The 21,195-nt window shown below is 41.7% G+C and overlaps 1 protein-coding gene across 2 annotated transcripts in view; it reads left to right on the top strand.

The window, feature by feature from the left end:
• DOCK1 (dedicator of cytokinesis 1) overlaps nucleotides 1-21,195 on the top strand; it is a 538,770-nt gene that overhangs the window by 404,736 nt on the left and 112,839 nt on the right. For both annotated transcript variants that reach the window (XM_034776839.1, XM_034776840.1), the window contains exon 32: nucleotides 6,855-6,913. In XM_034776839.1, the coding sequence (XP_034632730.1) occupies nucleotides 6,855-6,913 (59 nt within the window). The remainder of the gene's footprint in view (nucleotides 1-6,854; nucleotides 6,914-21,195) is intronic.

Genomic DNA, 21,195 nt, shown 5'->3' with positions numbered 1-21,195 from the left:
TATTATGGTTCCCTCACCACATCTATCTCAGCACCCTTGGGCTTGTGTAGTCTTTTGTATCACTGTTAGTTTTGCCTGATAGCATAGAAGTGCAGTGTGTCTGCGTTATGGTAAGAGGCAGCATAGCTCAGTGTAGTGCTACTCAACCTGTGGGGCATTTCTTTAATTGGTTCATGAAGAACCCCTTTGTGGGTTGGGCTGTCTAGATGAGGGGAGGTAAAGTCCCAGCAAAAATCCAGTGAGAGTATCCAGTAGAGATCTGGGAGGGGGAGGGAAAGAGCAATTCACACAGGTCCCCTCTACTTTCTGCTACTTTCCCCCCTGTTCCACCCCACCCCAGCCAAACTAGAGCTCCTCCCTTTCCTAATTCTCTGTCCTCCTGCCCACACAGAACTCAGCTGAAGCAAGGAAAGCTTTGTTGCTAGGACCTGTAGCGCTAGCTTCACAGCCTTTGAAACCAGTGGTGCCCAGAGTTGAATGCCTTGCTGTTGGAGGACCCTCCTACCCAACAGTCCCCCATTTAGCACCAGCCCTCACCCCATAAAATGTCCACGAAATCATGTCATGGCCCAAACCTCAGAGCCCTTTTAGGCTACAACCAGATGGCAGCCATAAGTAGTATGGGAGGCAACAGGTAAGGTTCATCATTAGGATTAAATGTGCTTACAGTTTTAAGGTTGAATCTTTATTTCAACCAAAGGAAAGATCAATTACTCCTCCTTGGCATCTAAATCATAGTTTTTTCAATCTGTCTTCATAGGTCATGTTTTCTTGACCTTTAATCATTATTGTTGCTTTCCAATTTGTCCACATCTTTCCTGAGATGTGGTGCCCAGAACTGGATACACTATTCCAATTGAGGGCATATCAGCAAGGAGGACAGCAGAAGAATTACTTCATGTCTTGCTTACAACATTGCTGCTGATATATCCCAGAATGATGTTTGCTTTTTTTTTTTTTTTGCAACAGTGTTGACTCATATTTAGCTTGTGATCCACTGATGAAGATATTGATCAGAACTGGATGCAGGACCAATCCTTGTGGGACCCCACTCAATATGCCTTACCAGCTTGACTGGGAATGGTTTTCCAACCAGTTATGCACCCACCTTATAGTAGCTCCATCTAGGCTATATTTCCCTAGTTTGTTTATGAGAAGATCATGCAAAACAGTATCAAAAGCCTCAAGATATACCACATCTGCCACTTCCCCCATCCAGAAGGCTTGTTGCCCTGTCAAAGAAAGATATACCACATCTGCCACTTCCCCCATCCAGGGCTTGTTGCCCTGTTAGATTGGTTTGACATAATTTGTTATTGACAAATCCATGTGACTGTTACTTATCACCTCATTATCTTCTAGGGGTTTGCAAATTAATTGTTTGATTATTTGCTCCATTTTCTTTCTGTGTACTGAAGTTAAGCTGACTTGTCTGTAATTCTCTAGGTTGTCCTTATTCCCTTTTTTATGGATTGGCACTCTGTTTGCCAGTCCTCTGGAATCTCTCCTGTCTTCCATGAGTTTTCTAAGATAATCACCAATGCCTCAGATATCTCCTCAGTCAGCTCCTTGAGTACTCTAGAATGTATTCCATCAGGCCCTAGTGACTTGAAGACATCTGACTTGTCTAAGTAATTTTTAACTTGTTCTTTTCCTATTTTAGCCTCAGATCGTACCTCATTTACATTGGTGTTCACTATATTAAACGTCCGATTGCTAATAACCTTTTTGGTGAAAACTGAAGCAAAAAAGGCATTTAGCACTTCTGCCATTTCCACATTTTCTGTTATTGTCTTTCACCCGTCGTTGAATAATGCGCCCACCCTGTGCTTGGTCTTTCTCTGCTTTTAAGGTATTTGTAGAATGTTTTCTTGTTAGTTTAATCTCATTTTGTGCCTTGGCCATTCTAATTTTGTCCCCACATGCTTGTGTTGCTTTTTATATTCATCCTTTGTAATTTGACCTAGTTTCTACTTTTTATAGGACTCTTATTTGAGTTTCAGATCATTGAAGATCTCCTGGTTAAGACAGGATGATCTCTTGTCATACTTCTTATCTTTCCTATGCAGTGGGATAGTTTGCTCTTATACCCTTAATTATGTCTCTTTGAAAAACTGCCAACACTCTCAAACTATTTTTCCCCTTAGACTTGCTTCCCATGGGATCTTATCTATCAGCTCTCTTCTAAAGTCTGCCTTCTTGAAATCCATTGTCTTTATACTGCTCTTTTTCCTCCTACCATTCCTTAGAATCATGAACTCTGTCATTTCATGATCACTTTCACCCAAGCTGCCTGCCAGCTTGAAATTCTCAACCAGTTCCTCCCTAATTGTCAAAATAAAATCTAGAACAACCTCTTCCCTGGTTACTTTCTCCATCTTCTGAAATAAAATGTTGTCTCCAATGCATTCCAAGAACTTGTTGGAAAATCTGTGCCCTGTTCTATTATTTTCCCAACAGATGACTGGGTAGTTGAAGTCCCCCATCACCACCAAGTCGTGTGCTTTGGATAATTTTGTTAATTGTTTAAAAAAAAGCCTCATCCACCTCTTCTTCCTGGCTAGGTAGTCTACAGTAGATCCCTGCCATGACATCACCCTTGGGTTTTTTTCCCCCCCTTTTATATTTACCAAGAGACTTTCAACAAGTCTCTTCCTGTTTCCATCTCAACTTCAATGCAAGTGTATACATCTTTAATACACAAGACAACACCTACTCGCTTTTTTCCCTGCCTGTTCTTCCTGAGCAAGTTGTACCCTTCTACACCAGTATTCCAGTCCTGTATTATCCCGCCAAGTTTCTGTGATTCCAACTATGTCATAGTTGTGATTATTCACTTGTATTTCTAGTTCTTTCTGTTTATTCCCCATACTTCTTGCATTAGTATACAGACATCTAAGATACCGATTTGATTTCCCCTCTACGTTCTGTGTTGTCTCTCCTTTGTCCCTGCTATAATTGCCCATGATCCCCCCGAATTCCAACCCATCACCCAGGTCTCCGTGTTTTTGATTTACCTATGGGCTTTTGTTTCCTGCCCTCATAGAACTTAGTTTAAAGTTTGTCTCAGCAGGTTAGCCAATCTGTATCCAAAGATACTCTTCCCTTCCTCGATAGGTGGACCCCATCTACACTCAGCAGTTCTTTTTCCCAGAACAAGATCCTGTGGTCAACGAAGGCAAAATCCTCCTCGCAACACCACTTGAGCAGCCATCCATTCACTTCCAGGATGCATCTCTCTCTGCCTGAGCCCTTACCCTTGATATTGCTGTTCAAGCTCTAATTTGCCCCACCATGATGTTCAAGACACTTGCTTTGGAACCTTTGCTTTGTTTGACCATTAAAACATCATTTGTAATCACTGTGTGTATACAGACATCTAAGATACTGATTTGATTTCCCCTCTATGTTCCCTGTTGTCTCTCCTTTGTCCCTGCAATAGCTCTGTAGGAAGAAGTCTTGTAGTGTAAATCTGGCCTTACAGTGACAGCCATCTCCTGAATGTTGTAAAAACATTTCCTCTCTATAGGATCTCTGCCAAGACCACAAGTTAGGATTAGTTGAGCACATTGCCTAAATACTGAAAGCTGCATATGTGGTAGATGTTTGAGGCCATTTTCAGAAGGCAAATCCTTTGTGTCATAATACAGTAAAGCCCACCTTCTTAAAAGAGGTCTGTTTTCTTAATCTTAATATTATACAGTCTTGTACTGGGGCATGAAAACTATGTAGCCGCTGAAAGAATGTAGTTGTAACAATTCGATATCTAAAGAATGATGTTCAACCACCTACCAGACAGAGGCACTTAAAACCCCCGCCAATCCCTCTCTTCACCCAAAAACTCTCAAAACCCAAAGAGTTCACAAACCACTCAAAGAACACAATGAGATCAGCTGTAGCTGCATAGGCAAGCATATCACAGCAGAGGGGTGCTGTAATTTCCTGGATTGTGGTGTTTCATGCCACCAGCACCATTTCAGCTTTGTTTATTCTAAGAAGCATGATAATTATGCTTAGATAACCATGCCTCAAGATTTGCCTAACTGCGGTCTGAAAAAATCTGGGCAGTTTACATTTTTTATATAGGCTGAAGTTTTCAAAGGTTCCTAAGGGATTTGGACACCCAATTTGCAGTAAAATCAATACATCTGAAGAAGTGGGGATTTTACCCACAAAAGCTTATGCCCAGATAAATCTGTTAGTCTTTAAGGTGCCACCAGACTCCTCCTTGTTTTTGTGGATACAGACTAACATGGCTACCCCTCTGATACTTAGTAAAATCAATGGAAATTGGATATCCAGATCCCCATGTGATAGCTTTGAAATCTGAGCCTGTGTGTGTGTGTGTGTGTGTGTGTGTGTAATTATGTATACACACATACACTACAGAGAATTATATATGATGGGGTGGTATTTTATGGACATGAGTTTGGGATGCTGATATTAGTTATGAGAGGTGGAGTCGCAGTTGAGTTATGTAGATGACCCACAAACTCATGTTAATAAAACCTTCATACCACACTATTGTGGATTCTCTATGTGCCACATACCTTACAGCTATTTTACTGTAGTAAACTCAGAGTTTTAATTTGTTTTTATTGGGACTGTTTGTCATATCCCTGTGTGAGAAAAGCTAGGTTATTAGCGCGAGTCCAAATTACAGGGCTATAAAAACCTACAAAATGTACCTGAGAGGTTTTTTTTAGAACCTGAGAATGTTACAGCCTTAAAATCCATAATCTCATACCCTTCCAGAGCTAGATGGGAGTGTTGGACCCCACTGAGGAGGCTGGGTGCCTTTCTGTGTCTGGCCCCGCAGGGCTGTAAGATAAGGAACTTCAAAATCATGACATTTTTATGTATAGAAAGGTAATTACTGGCGTAGGACTGAATATTACACATCCCAAGCCTCAGGCAAGGGTAACTTTAAGAGGAGGAAATGCTTCTCTGACAGGCTGAGGATCTTTTATTTTTTGTTTTTTAGTTTTAATATATGTGTCTGAAGCTGTTTGGGAGAGTGGGGATTGAATGTTAGAATAAGTCCCAGGCAGCTAGCTTAGTAGGTAGATAATATGGTCATAGACATATAGTAAATTATATTTAATTCTCACATACCCATGCAATTTCACATATCTTTCCAAGTTGTTATATGGATATCACCTCCACATTATATATTTGTCTCTCTGTGTCTTTATTTATTTATTTAAATTGTGTGTGTGTGTGTGTGTGTGTATTTGTATAATATAAGTATGTTTGTATATATACACACATTTATAAGGTACATATGCATCATGTATGTAGAGGTAATACTGGCATGATAAATTGTGTATGTATATAATGGTTCATACATTCACAAAATTAACTGTGTGTGTGTGTGTGTGTGTGTGTGTGTGTGCATATAGACATGCAAATTTCCTGTATCCATCCATGAAACGGTAGGAGATTCAAGGAGTAAAGAGAAGGGAGAATTTGGGAGGTGGTCGGACTGGAAATACCTTATATTTTAATCTCGGAGGAAGAGATTGTGAATGAGATTGTTCACCCACCCATATAAGGTGAGAACCTTATAAGGGTTTCTTTTTCCACCAACCTGTGCTATACGCTGCACTATGGAGGAAATGTAAGAGATCAACAGACTTTCACCATATTCTTCATGTCTGATAATAAAAGTAAATAGACCAGGTCTTAGACAAGACTAGTTATTAAAATATGCTGATTTATAAAACTCTGTGATAATGGTTTTACAAATTATAATTTTAATAGAATTAGATTTGTCTAGGCAATAAAATGAGAGAAGAAATTGCTCAGCAACCAATAAAGTCATGGGTCTTGAAGCATAAGATTTTATTTACTTGTGTAACAAATATCACTCCTACTCAGCTGGGATTTTATGTGTGTTAAATAGCAGCAGACGTTTTTAAAAATACAGTACAATAGCTTTAATCCACACTAATATCAGGGAGACCCTTTGCCAATTACCAAATGTTGTGATTTTGCTAATGTGAGAAAAGCAATGTTTTAAAAAATGTATACTCCATCAAGCAAATATATTCTAGGAACTCACTAGGGCCCTGATCCAGCCCCGATCAAAATCATTTACATTGATTTCTGGGAGCTGGATTAGTCCCCAATCTTCATTACTGTAGAGGGGCTCCATGATAGTTTGCTAAGTAGTGAGTACTGGGTTGGGATGTGAAGCATTAGTGCCATCAGCCCTGTTTCAGGGCATCACTGCTTCCCAGCATAAACTTAAAATCCAAAAATCCCGAACCATTGTGGCTTTGTGTTGGTGACTTTAGTGTGTAAGATGTTGTGATGTGTTTCTCATTTCATTTTCTAGGACAATCTATATATGCTAAGAATATGTATAAAAATAAAATATCCTTTAGGTTGTAAAGGATAAAATATCCTTTAGGCTGTGCAGTATGCTTTCTCCCACCATTAGAGACTGAAAAACGGAAAATACTCTCATTAATCTACACAACCACCCCCATGGTCCCAAAGAACAGTTATGTAATACGCAGATATGGCAAAGAGAGATTCCCAGAGCTGACTCATTTGTGCTCTCTTTTGTAGAAATTGCAATATATTTCCTTCAAGGGAGAGCTAGTAGTGTAGAGATTAGAACCCAGGCCTGGGAGCCAGAGCTCCTGACTATACTACCATGCATCTTCTGGGTGGCTTAAAACCACTGTCTATTTTAGAGTACTAAATGAATGGTGCTAATTGTATTATTAGTATAAGTTGGTCTTTTGGAATTTTAGGGATCTTAAGAATTTTTAAATGCTACTCAAATTGTCATAGCCAATTCATTTTCCCTACTGCCCTTTATAAAGAAATGTGTTCTTTTTTAGGTATGGTGACATGAGGAGGCAAATTGGTTTTGAGATCAGAGACATGTGGTATAACCTAGGTGAGTAGCCAGAGCACTTCTTGTTTTGATCACTCATTTTGTGTGTATATTCATTTAAAACTATATAGCATTTAAAAAAAAAAACTTTCCTAAAATAATGGAATAGTTGCAAAGTCACGCACTCAGAATTCAGGTAATGCCAGAGTTGAAGTTTCCCATGCAAGCTTAATTAAGATAGTCTTTTATTACATGATTACACAGTATCTTTTTCACAGTACTCTCACCTCACACAAGATAGTTGATGCTCAGTTAATGGCAACTGTTCAATTATTTTTTTAATCCTCATCTGTGTACATGATCCTGTCACTGGAGACTGTATCATATGCACAAGGGACAGAACGAAAGTTGACGACTAACAATTCTGGTTCAGTTCTCTGTGGCTGTGACCAACAACTCAATAAGGTTGAGTTTCATGTGTCCTCTACTGGCTCATGCTGCTGTGTGATGGTATAAAGGGTGAAGCTGCCCCTGACCAGCCTCAGTTCCTTCTTGCCTCCCATGAGCGGTAGTGGGATTGTGTTGACTTGCTTTCCAAGTGTTCTCCCTTTCAGATTTTTTATATATAGTTATAGTGTGCTTGGCATAGTTAATAGAGCTTTTCAATAGGTTTCATTTATTTATTTATTTTAGATATTTAATGTTGCGTAGAGCAGTGGTTCTCAACCTGAGTTATGCAGACGTCTTCTAGACACAGGCACCAGCTTCCTTCTTGCCCCGTGGTTGCTCAATCCCCACTCAGCCCCAGGCCTCGCCCCCACCCCTTCCCCCAAACCCGCACTCCGGCTCTTCAGCTGAGCTTCAGCAGGAAGCACTAGGGGGGAGAGGGGAACTGGCTGCTAAGCACCTGCCAATTTTTTTGTGTTGTTTTTGTTGGGTGCTCTAGCCCACGAAGTCGGTGCTCCAACCCTGGAGCACCCATGGAGTCAGTGTCTGTGCTTCGAGAAGGTACAGCGACTCATCTCGATACTTGCCTAGTTTTACAACAGGCTACATCAGAAGCAAAGTCAGTACAAACTAAAATTCCATACGGACAATGATTTGTTTATACTGCTCTATATACTATGCACTGAAATGTAAGTCCAATATTTATATTCCAATTGATTTACTTTATAATTACATGGTAAAAATGAGAAAGTAAGCAATTTTTCAGTAATAGTGTGCTGTGACACTTTTGTATTTTTATGTCTGATTTTATAAGCAGGTCATTTTTAAGTGAGGTGAAATTTGGGGATACACAAGATGAATCAGACTCCTGAAAAGGTTGAGAGCTACTGACTTAGAGTGTTGGTTCCTGTGTATCTGGGTACTGACTCCCGGTACCGAGGCATGCCTCTGTCTTTGAGCTTGCACCCACAGCAAGAAGTCAGGGCTGGTGAGTGACCCTCACTCCAGGTGTCTGAAGTGCCTTGGGGAGGGTCCCATTCCGGGACAGGTGTAAAATATGTTGAGACTACAAGCCCCTGATTAAGGAGGACAGAGAGGTGAGACTGTGTTACCTCCTCATGAAGGCGGCCTTCAGTCCACCATCAGAACCTTCCCACTAAGGACAGGGGCCAAGAGCTTCTGCTTCCATAAGAAGTGGCTATTCAGATATTGTGGAGAGTCAGCTCCGCTCTCCTTCCCCACTACCGAGGAAGAAGCATAGACAAAATGCTTCGAAGGAGCCAGCCTCTACTAGGAGATCAAGGTCTCCAGTTCCATCTGCCAGCAAGGAGGCTGAAAGGCAGGGTAGAGTATCCCTGGAAAAGAGTTGCTCACTGGTACTGACTTCATCTTGTGTGGGGTCGTTGACACTGGTGCCTCTGTGGTCGAGACATACCCACTCTGTGGTACCAACCCCTTTGATGCAACATCAGCAGCATTTGGAGAACTGGTCAGTATCCATGATGTCAGAGGCATATGCTGCACGCTGGATCTCCTGTGCCTTTCAGCACCAGATTCTTCAGCTATTCTGGAGACAAATCTTCTGGTACTGATGAAACTGCAGTCTTTGTTGGGCTCCTTTGTGAGTAGCAGTATCCAACGTCCAGTATAAGGGCTCACTTCAGACTATCCAGTGCCTCCTTGTCCAGTGCCATCTAGAGGCAAGCCCAACAAGCTGTACCTGGTACCTACGTCTCCAGAGACACACTGCCAGTCCTCAGTACTGCGTGGTACTACACTTTCCGGGTCAGGCAACTCAGGCTCTTCCTCAGAGTTGGAAGTAGGCTCCTGTGCCCCTCGCACCTGGAATAAAAGGCATCACTCACCTTCAACAAGAGGTACCGGGCAGAGGTCCCACAGTGGTCCAAGAACCCAGATCCATGGGCTGATAGATCCATGGGCCCCCTATCCTACCAACGGCTGTTCTGGAACTCATGAAAGTTTTCTCCCAGTACCAGATCCTCCCTGGTTCCTCCTTATCCCTGAACAGACATTAGGATAGCTCTCATGCAGAGACTCATGAGGTTACCCCCGTACCAAGGTTGGTACTGAACCTGACCATCCTTCCTGACAGAGCTTCCTGCAGAGGAGGTATAAGAGACTCCATCTCAACTCCCTTTTTAGCTCCTTGTCATTATCACTGTATGAGGCAGCAATATCTGTGGTGGCCTCCTCTCTTTAGGATGACCTACTAAAGAAGGTTGCTTCCTCTCTGGACATCCAGGTGGAGGTAGTGCAAGACAGCTCCCATAGACTGGTGGACATATTGGAGTCAGTGGAACCCTTTCATGTGGCTCTGCCTATAAACGAAGCTGTATTTGGAAGCCCACGAGGCTAATGTGGCAGATGCCATCATCTCTGCTAATGATAACCAAGAGGACTGAATGGAGATTCTGGTGACATTGTAAATAAGAAGCGGGCAGCATTATCTCCTGTAAATGTAAACAAACTTGCTTGTCTTACCGATTGGCTAAACAAGAAGTAGGACTGAGTGGACTAGTAGGCTCTGAAGTTTACATTGTTTTGTTTTTGAGTGTAGTTATGTAACAAAAAAAAATACATTTGTAAGTTGCACTTTCACGACAAAGAGATTGCACTACAGTACTTGTCTGAGGTGAATTGAAAAATACTATTTCTTTTATCATTTTATTTAATAAAAAATAATATACACTTTGATTTCAGTTACAACACAATACAATATATATGAAAATGTAGAAAAACATCCAAAATATTTAATAAATGTCAATTGGTATTCTATTGTTTAACAGTGCAATTAAAACTACAATTAACCGTGATTAATTTTTTTAATCGCTATTCATTTTTTTGAGATAATTGCATGAGTTAACTGCAATTAATCGACAGCCCCGGTAGAAAGATTTATTCTACTGCTGGCCTGCAGTTTTGTATCTCAAATCAGCAAGCCTTGCTCCGCAGCAATGTCCTTAAATTCATGGACAAATTACCAGAAGGTGCGAGGCAGGAGTTTCAGACTGTATTGGAGGATGGCAAGCTTGTGGCTATGACCACTCTTCAAGCTGCGTTGGATGTGATGGATACAACAGCCAGAGCCATGGCATCTGCAGTAATGATGCGCAGATGTTCATGGCTTCCATCATCAGTTCTTCCTCATGAGTTCTAGCAGACTATACAGAATCTGTCCCTAACCCGAACCCTAACCTCTTATCTCAGCAGGCTGACAAGAAACTTCAGTCTTTGGGGATTTATACGCTTCTCCCGAAAAAAATACAGTTCCTCCCTCAAACATACCAGTGATGTTAGTCATTTATGTCTAGGCACCCTGACCAGTCTAGGAAGAAGGGGAAGAATCATAGGAGGAGACCTCTACCTCCTGAATTTCCTTCTTCTGACGGTGTCTCTAGGCAGCCCAATAATGCCAACCAGTCGGTTTGACAGCTTGGTTGAGGGCAGTTTACATCACACCAGTTTTTCCTACCCCTGTGTTTTCCACCAGATTATCCTACTTCCTATGTGCTTGGACCCATATTATCACAGATCAATGGGTTCTAAACACTGTGGAATTGGGGATACACTCTTCCATTTATTTCCGAACTTCCCTCCCATCCCTCCTTCCTCATCTCTTTAGACACCACTCTCATGAGGCTGTCCTCCTCCCAGACATGCAGTCTGTTCTCCATTTGGGAGCTGTAGAGGAGGTTCCTGCCCTCCATCAAATAAAAGGATTTTATTCTCTTTACTTCCTGATCTCAAAGGCAAATGAAGGCCTAAGATCCATTCTAGACCTGCGAAGAACTGAACAAATATATGAATAAAATAAGTTTGTGTATGGTCACCCTAACCTTTATTATCCCCTTCCTGAATCCCAGCAACATTGCCCTCAACTTGAGGGAAGCGTATTTCCATGTGGCTATCCCGTCTCCACTCAGAGGATTGTGTCATGGATTTCCTCCTGTATTCACGTGTGCTGTGACACTGCCAACATAATCCCAGCAACCAGAGTGACAGCACACTCCACTACATCTCAAGCAACTTCTGCAGCTTATCTGGCTCAAGTGCCTATTTCGACATTTGTAGGGCTGCAACTTGGTCATCGGTGCATACCTTTGTGATTCATTGTGCCGCTTCTCAGCATTCCTGAAAAGACAGCAAATTTGGACAAATAGCCCTTCAGTCATTGTTCAGGTAGACTCAAGTCCCACCTCCAGATTGAACTTCTTGTGAGTCACTTGAAATGGAATGGACATGTGCAATGAAAATGACCCATGAACCACATTCATTTCCTTCAATATCAGTGTCTCTGGTAAGAAGGAACTGAGAGTGGCTCCACCATTTATACCATTGTGCAGCAGTATGAGGCAGCAGAGGGTGCATGCTCCGCCCCAACAGATACCACTAAGGGAAAAATCTCCAACTCTGGTGCACTATGCCCACACTCAGCTGAAGTGGAATGGACATGTGCAACACATATCAAAGAACAACAGTTACAGAACAGGTCAGTAACTGTTTTTTCTGCGTGGCTACTTCAGAATGATGTAGGACAGTCAGCAGGGCCTGGGAGCATGCACAACACATTTGGAATTTTCAGAAAATTAAGGAATATTGCACAAATTCTGCTGTGCATGTGCAAATGGCAATATTCCTTGGGTATAACGTTAGCCATAGCTGGATGGAATTTCACAGGAAAAGAGAAGATATCACTGTGACTTTAGGACTCTCCACCTGCCAAATTACAAGTTCCTGGCCCAAACTTTGGAGGCACTAGAGCTGTTCAGAAAATTATCAGATTTTTTTAAATTAGCAATTTACAGTAACTTCATTCTCAGAAATAACTAAACCATTTTTGCTGAAACTTTAAAAAATAGTGCAGTGTATATAGAAAGAAAGAGTGCATATTTATGTGATGTGGAGGAAGTGTTCCCATTCACTCAGTTGCAGGGCTATGTAGTGATAGAAAAAGAGGCCTTTTTGAGAACAGCTGAATTCTCTTTTTATTAAAGTTGTCTTTAGTGAATTAGTGGCTGGAGACCAAAATAAAGCAAAGTACACAATAATATATGACTTGACAGACAGATTGCAAAATCAATATTACTTTCCCTTATGTCAGGTCAGCAAAGCTCAGTCTCTGTCAGTTTTCACTGAAATCTTCTTTCACTGTTCCGACCTTAAGGCTATTTATATATCTATTATTTATTTTACTAATTTCTACAGCATCTATTGCTGAGGCAATATTTAAACCTCTGTGCCTCTCAAGAAATCTACAAAATTAAAGGTAAAATCTACATCTTTATATACACACATCATTTACCTGTATGTAGCCTATGGGCGCCCAGATTCTCCATCCATCAGATTGTTATTTCAAGGCAGAATGAAATGTTCCCTTTGAGATGTATTGTGAGGGTTTATGCCCCTCGTTACAGGGCAGCACAGCCTAGTGGCCAGAGTCCATAGAACCACCCCTGGTTACAGGGCAGTACGGCCTAATGGCCAGAGTCCATAGAACCACCCCTGGTTGCAGGGCAGTACGGCCTAATGGCCAGAGTCCATAGACCCACCACTGGTTAAAGGGCAGCACGGCCTAATGGCCAGAGTCCATAGAATTGCCCGTGGTTGCAGGGCAGTATGGCCTAATGGCCAGAGTCCATAGAGCTGCCTCTGGTTACAGGGCCGCACAGCCTAATGGCCAGAGTCCATAGCATTGCCCCTGGTTGCAGGGCCGTTGGACCTTACTACTGGCTCAGTGGGGGGGGTCCTACCGAAACACACTGAGGCTTACCGGGGGCAAGGTACCAGTTCATCACCTCCCCCAGGTCGCTTCCTACCAGGTTGGGAGTTGGGGTCTCCCACGAATCCCAGGGTTCTCCGCGGGTCTCCGGGTCCATCGCCTCCACTGGTTCCTCCCACAGTAGGGGTTCGTGCCGGTCTGTAGAAGTCTCTGTTCCCGGCAGCTTCAAGAGCGTCGGCTGGTCCTCTGCAGGAGCTTCCCAGTTAAGTCCTTCCCCTGCGGCCGCCAGCCCAGACTGAGCTGACTTCCCTCCCTTTATACTCCCTGAGCACTTGGAGCATGCCTAGTATGCACGGGGTGGGACTTCCTGCATCAGGGCTACTGGTCTGACGTCGCTGGGTCCAGTGCGGGGCGGGGCTGCCCCGTCACATGTATGTTTGCACCAACCATTTACAACCCCTTTAAAACATTCAAATTAGTGCAGGCCAATAGCTCTGTGACTCATTTCCTCCCTCCTTTTAAATAAAGATAGTGGGACTATGGCTACGTCCTCACTACGGGGTGGGGGTCGATGTAAAATACGCAAATTCAGCTATGTGAATAGCGTAGCTGAATTCGACATATCCGAGCCAACTTACCCCGCTGCGAGGATGGCGGCAAATCGACTTCCATGGCTCCCCTGTCGACGGCGCTTACTCCTACCTCCGCTGGTGGAGTAGAAGCGTCGATTCGGGGATCAATTGTCGTGTCCCGAGAGATCGATTTCTACCCGCCGATTCAGGCGGGTAGTGTAGACCTGCCCTATGAATCAGGACTCTTAGTATCTACTCCTGTCACTGACTCTGGGTGACCTTTGCTTTGTGCCTCCTGTAAAATGGGTATTATAATACTTACCTCCCTCACAGAAGTGTTGTGAGGCTCTGATTATTTATTATTTGTGCTTGATCCTTAGCTGCAACATACTGTAGATGAGCACAGTTTTATTATTAATTTATGCTGGAGTTTCGCATGTTAGGCGACTTGGCAAACTGTGTTTTTTTCCCCCCCAACAAAACGGGGAGGAGAAAATTAATTATCAGGTAAGAAAATCAATCCCATTCCAACTAGCACTTTGCACCCTCCACTGAAGAGCAATCTTTCCACGTCCCACCTCGCTCTTATTACTGATGGAAAAAGTATGCTGGTAATGCTTATTCCCTGGCTTTGCATTACTTGCATATATTTCATAGCAAAGATTAAGAATACTGAATTACCATTGGTAATAAACAGATTCCTATTACTACTGATACTTTTATGTCTGACAGTGTTTATTACACTGAGTAGTCAAATCACTGTTGCATATGGCACAGAAACAAAATCAGAAGTGAAAAGTTATTATTTCTGTATGTCCTTGAACATGTTTATGACGTTATTCTATCATTGTACAAAAAATATGATGAAACCAAGTAGCTGTGACTTTTGATATCCAGAATAAATGACAAGGTTCAGACTGGAAATTTCCCATTTTATCTTGTCAGTTTATGACTGCAAATATTGTGATTAAAGCTTCATATCTTTGGAACTCTGTAGCCCAGAGCAGGTGCAAAGCAACTGTGGCATACTTTATATTCCTCGGTGAAGATCGGTACAAGGCAAAGGGCTTATTTGAAATTACTTAAAGAATACCAGAAATATCCATCTTTTCACCATATATTACTATTGTGGTGTCTGTGTCAATACACAGATAGCAAAACAAAACAAAACAAAAAACTCTTGTGCTAGAAAGCAGTATCATGTAAATTTCAACACAATTCAAATATTTGTAATAGTCTAGGAGTATAATCTTTGTTGAAGCCTGTTTGGTTGTTTCAGAGTCTATATAAAAAAGAACAGACAATTTAATTGTACTATTTGGGTCCTGGCTACCTGAGAGAGAATTTCTCCCCTTGTGCAACACAGTGACAGCTTTGATCACTGGGGCTCAGGAGCGAACAGCACCCTAACTTAAAGTCTGGAGGCTTAAACCAAAAAGTTTAAAGTAGTAAAAAAAATTAGAGAAAAACCATAAAACATAATAGGTTGTAATTAATCAAGGGTGTTAACAGTTTTCTGTTGTGCGTAGGTCTGGACTTGATCCAAGTCCCACTGATTTCTGTGGTATTTACGGACCCTCTTTTGTTCCCATTATTCCCATCAGTGAGAGGTTTTGCCATTGATTTTAGTAGGAGCAGGTTTGGGCACCATATGTATGTCTGAGCAAACTGTCCCCGACACACAGGGAAAATGACAAGATGTGAGAGGTGCTGTTTAATTGGGCCACAACTTCATTAACTTAACTCATTAGGGAACTATCGAGCAATAACTCGTACAGTGCAGGTCATCACTCCTTCCTCACTCGTCCAAACCTGGCCCCAGCCCATTGCTGGGACCCCACCACCCGTCCCTTGCATAAGGGTTAAGTTCCTGGCAAAGGAGGGTGTCTCCTCCCTGTACCAGATTCTAGGTTCCCCAGCTTCTTACCTTCCCCTAAGTTCATTTCCAGCTCCTGTTTATTTACTGTGGAATGAGTATCTGCACTGGATACCTATCACCTGCCAAGTTGTGACAGCTTGTATTGAACCTCCTGACCTGCTCAGCCATTTCCTGGAGCTGTTGTGGGGAAGGCAAAGAAAATCACCATTCACAGGCCAGTCTAGCAGGGAGGAGAAAATTCCTTCTCTGTCCCGAAAAAGTCAACTAGGGCAATATGCACAGGAGATCAACAAAAAAACGGGTCCAACTCTGATTCCCTGGGTGGAAGAAGTGAGTGCTGCTGCTCTGGATGTGAGAGAGAGCTCCTACCTTTTGTCTGCAGGGGGCAATGGCTAATCTGAGCCTCTCTGGCCAGCCCTAGCACAGGTGATGACTCCCTTCCAATCTGAAGGCGATGGGAACCCTTAAAGGAGCCACAACACCTTCCCACATGACCAGAGAAAGCCACGCTGCCTTTGAGGTTGCAGGGGTTGCATTCTATTGTGTAGTTGCTGCTTTGAAAGAACATAAATGGTTGTGTTTTTTTTTAGTGCTGGCAAATATGTTCCTTTGGCTTCAGTGATAGAGGCCTTACCGTATGCTGAATCTGCATGCCCAAGTCTCTAACTCTGGCTCTGCAGCTAGATGTTTGTCTTCTTATGGCCTTTCCATTATTAATGTTGGAATAATATTCAATTTATAAGGCTCATTTTGAACCCCTGGTCATTTTTTAAAAGTGTCAAGCGTTCAGAATTTTTTTAGGGCTCAGTTTTACTGACAACTAGACTGTTTGTTTTCTGAACATTTTTTGAATAAATTAAGTGCTTTTTGAGATATAAAGGGTTTTTAAATGTCCCCTTTTTCAAATGTTTGCAAAGTATCTAATGTTTCCTTCTGCCTCTTGACCTGCTGAATGAAATCACATTACAGCCTAACAATTGAAATATACACCTCTACCTCGATATAACGCCGTCCTGGGGAGCCAAAAAATCTTACCACGTTATAGGTGAAACTGCGTTATATCGAACTTGCTTTGATCCACTGGAGTGAGCAGCCCTGCCCCCCCCCTCCCCCCGGAGCGCTGCTTTACCGTGTTATATCCGAATTCGTGTTATATCGGGTCACCTTATATAGTGGAGTATTATTATTACTACTTACTATCCAGTAGTGCCCAAAGGTTGCAATCACAGAGGAGTCCCATAATGCTATAGAAATGAACAGGAAGACATCTATCTCTAAGGTCTAGGAAGATAAGTGACACACAAAGGTTGGAAGAAAATGATACAATAAAGCATATTTGAAACGTAGGAAGACTTGGACATTGGTTCACGTGTGATGCAGTTTTGAGGGTCAAGAATAATGAAATGTTAAAGAAATTCTAATTATTTGAAAACTAGACCTTGATCCCACTCTCAATAAAGCTGATGGAGGAAAAAAATAATGAAAATATTTTTAATGTTGACATCTGAACTAACCAGGGCTACTTTTCAAAGTTGAAACTCCCTAGGATATAGCAAAATTACTGCTATTTCTGCATTCCCCATCAGTGTGCTAGTCACATATAGGTTCAGCAGTTCACCCCAATACTTGGTGTCAAGAAAAGTATCTTGACAGAGATGTTAATTTTGTTGGAGGGAAAGTCAAGATCAAAAATAGACATGAACTTTGAGTCTAACACAAATAGAAGTAATTATATTTTACCATTTTCTGAATTAGTCATACATGCTCAGATCTGACCCCAAGTGAGGTATGAAATTACTAGAATATTATTCAATGATATTGTGACCCAAATTAAAATGTAGGGTAAGTGGCGACGATGAGGAAAAACACATAACTATCTAATATCTTCCATATCTTATTTTTGGTACAATTAATTTATTATCTATCATAAGGCACTATGCTGAAAGCACTCTAAAGGAGGCAGTGCACACTACAGCAAAGCAGAGGCCAAAATAAAGCAAAAATTTACATGCTGTTTAACAACAAATGTTGTTTCACCTATAGTTTTAAAGCAGCTGCACATTATATTACCTTGCCAAAGACAAGAGTCCTAATTTTTCTTCCAAACCTGTCACATTTTGAATCTGTATATGGGAGCTCTTCAGAAAAAGAACACCTGTGAATTCATTGTTCATCTCAGGATATGCTTTGTATGTGACAGACAGCTGGAGTAGATGCTGTTGGGTCCCAGAATAAGATTGTTTCCTTGTATATTTTGTCTGTTACATTTTATATTGTGGCACAACATTGCATTGGATCATGTTGTCATGGCAAATACACACGTGTGTTTCTATACATGATATACTGAAATACATCCTATGGTGTATCATTTTAGTTATAGTTAGAAGGGTGTCAGTGAGAGGCTTAAACCCGCTTCCATTTGAACGGTTTGCTCACATCTTACTGGACAAGCCAAAATATCTATTATTCCTTGTGTAATGTAAATTTGGGGTAACGATGAGGATTATTTAACATTTTTATTTGCTCTACTGTGATTTTTTGTGGTCCTCTTCAACTCCCCTGTATTTAAGAATGTACTTTGTATCTTAAATCTCAGGTGGGTACAATAGATCTGATTCGTGAGGCAATATGCTTAGCATCCAAAACAGGAGCGTGCTGACTCCACAGTTCTTACAGATTATTGTACTTGTTTTTCCATGCAGCATAGAGTGTAAATTCTGGTGGGAGCCACCTACATACTCTGCAGATGAGGTGAAGAGCTAAATGGGCTTCAAATAGCAAATGAAATTATACAAAATTATACAAATAATTTTAATATTTTTGCTAATCTCTCTTACTCCCCTTTTCCCCCATGTTTTTCTCTTTTATTTCACTTGCTGAAAACCTCCCCTGTCCTCAGTGATTTAAAAACTCTGTTGATTATTACCTGTGAGAGAGGATGCTATGAATATAATGTACTCTAAATAACAAAAGGACTGAATACTTACAGCAGCAATTTCCCTAGATTCTGCTGATACCTGTAAAGGACCTGAACATATGAGGTGTGGAACAAGTCCTGAGTGTGCCCACAGCTCCCATAAATGTCAGCACTTCGTATGAGATGCTCAGCACCTCATAGGATTGGACTCAAAGCTGCATAGTCCAGATATGTAGCTGTTGGTCACTCAGCTGAGATGTTGTGTAACTTTCTGTTTGGGTAGAAACAATATATTCTGTTATAGAAAAGGAAGAGTAATCAAAAATTTTAAATGCATTATTTTTGAAATTTGCTATTTTTCATATCTAGACCACAAAAGATACTAGTTATTCTTTGCTATGTATCTTTAAGCTTGGAGCAATGAAAAACTCATTGTGACAGATAGAGAACTTCATGACATTGATGTTGCACCTGACGAATAACTTTGTCACTATCATTTGTTCTCTGAAATATTGGCTCTGACACTTTTCAGGCATGATACAAGAAAACTGTCACCTGAGAGGCTGATGGTAATAGCATAAAAAAAAGAAAAAGAAAAGAATAGAAAGCTTTACAACTTTTACTTGCATTCTCCTCAAAAACATTCAGCATTGGCAGGGTCATATGTTGTCAAACACTAACCCATCTCTTGCAAACTTTCTAAAAAGATTTTAGCTATATCATAGAATCATAGGGTTAGAACGGACTGCAAGAGTCATCTACTCTAACTCCCTGCCAAGATGCAGGATTTGTTGCGTCTTCACCATCCAAGACAGATGGCTATCCAGCCTCTTTTTGAAAACCTCCACTGAAGGAGTTTGCATGACTTCCCTAGGCAGTGTGTTCTGTTGTCCTACTGTTCTTACAGTTAGAAAGTTTTCCTGAGGTATAATCTAAATCTGCTATGCTATAATTTTGAACCCATTGCCTCTTGTCCTGCCCTCTGTGGAAAGAGAGAACAATTTTTATCCATCTTTTTTATAGCAGTGTTTCAAGTATTTGAAGACTGTTAACATGTCCCCCCACCTTAATCTCCTCTTTTCTAAACTAAACATACCCAGTTTCTTCAGCCTTTGCTCATATGGCTTTCATTCCATCCCTTTGATCATCGTTGTCACTTGCCTCTGTGTCCTTTCCAGTTTCTCTACATCCTTTCTCTACAGTGGTGACCAAAATTGAACACAGTACTCCAGCTGAGGCCTAACCAGTGCCAAATACAAAGGTCCTATCACCTCTTATGACTTTCTATGTCTTTGTTAATGCAACCCAAAATTGCATTTCCTTTTTTTGCAACAGCGCATTGTTGGCTTATGTTGAGGCTGTGATCCACCACAACTCTCAGATCCTTCTCAGCAGTGCTGCTGTCGAGCCAATTTTCCCCCATTCTGTATTTGTGCATTTGGTGTGTCTTCTCTAAGTGTAGCTCCTTACATTTGTCTTTGTTGAAGTTCATTTTGTTGTCTATAGCCAGTTCTCCAATTTATCAAGATCACTTTAATTTTTGGCTCTGCCCTCCAAGTGTTTGCAACCCCCAAGAGCTTTGTGTCATGTGCAGATTTGATCAGTATGCTCTCTATTCCTACATTCAGGTCATTAAAAAAGATGTTAAATAGACCCAGAACAGTTCCCTATGGGAACCCTACTTGAAACCTCCTTCCAATCTGACATCATTCCATTAACAGTTACTCTTTGTTTGTGTTTGTTTAACCAATTATGTATTCAGTTAATGGTAGTTCTACTGAGCCCGCATTTCTCCAGCTTGCTTATGAGAATGTCATGTGGGACTGTGTCAAAAGCCTTATAAAGTCCAGGTATATTATGTCCACTACATTCTTCCTATTCACCAAACCTGTTACCTTCTCAAAGAAGTAAATCAAGCTGGTTTGGCATGATTTGTTTTTAAGTATATCCATGCTGGTTGCAAGTGATCATCCCTTCATCCTCCAGGTATATCTAAAGTTCTGCCATTGCTGCTTTCAATTTAAATTCTCAATCAAGAAAGCAAAGAAAGCAACTTATTTGTTGAAAAAAATAAAATGATCATAATGTTGCTATCTTGTTATTAAGGATTTTCTTCTTGATCACCTCATGTAGTAAATGATCTTATGTTAATGTTAATTGCAATCACAACTAAAATTGGTAATGAATATGAATACTATCTCAGTGATTACTACAGTAATCTTAAGAGGACAAACGTGTTAATAAATACACTGTATTACATACTGCTCCATGGTTGTATGTGTGTGAAATTTCAGATTATGTGAATTCATGCTATACTGTGCATTTTTCTTGCATATAGACAGGGCTGGCTCTAGGCACCAGCAAAACAAGCTGGTGCTTGGGGCGGCACATTTTTAGGAGCGGCATGGCCGGGCGCCAGAATGCCGCCCCTAAAAATGTGCCCCGGCTGCCCTAGTTTACCTCCGCTGCTGCTGCCACGGCGCACGAAACAGCTGATTCGCGCGCTGCTACTCGCCCTCCCTCCCAGGCTCTCAAACCTGGGAGGGAGGGGGAGCAGCAGCGCGCGAATCAGCTGTTTCGCGTGCCACGGCGGCTCGGGGTCTCCCCCTCCCTCCCAGGCTCTCAAACCTGGGAGGGAGGGGGAGACTCCGAGTGGCCGCGGCGCGGCGCCGCTTCTCCCCCTCCCTCCCTCCCTCCCTCCCAGGCTTGAGAGCCTGGGGGGAGGAGGCAGGGCTGGGGATTTGGGGAAGGGGCGGTGTTGAGGCGTGGCCGGAGGTGGGGTAATTAAAT

This window comes from Trachemys scripta, chromosome 7 (assembly GCF_013100865.1).
Source record: "Trachemys scripta elegans isolate TJP31775 chromosome 7, CAS_Tse_1.0, whole genome shotgun sequence".
Classification (NCBI taxonomy): domain Eukaryota; kingdom Metazoa; phylum Chordata; order Testudines; family Emydidae; genus Trachemys; species Trachemys scripta.
This window is presented reverse-complemented; position numbering and strand designations above follow the sequence as displayed.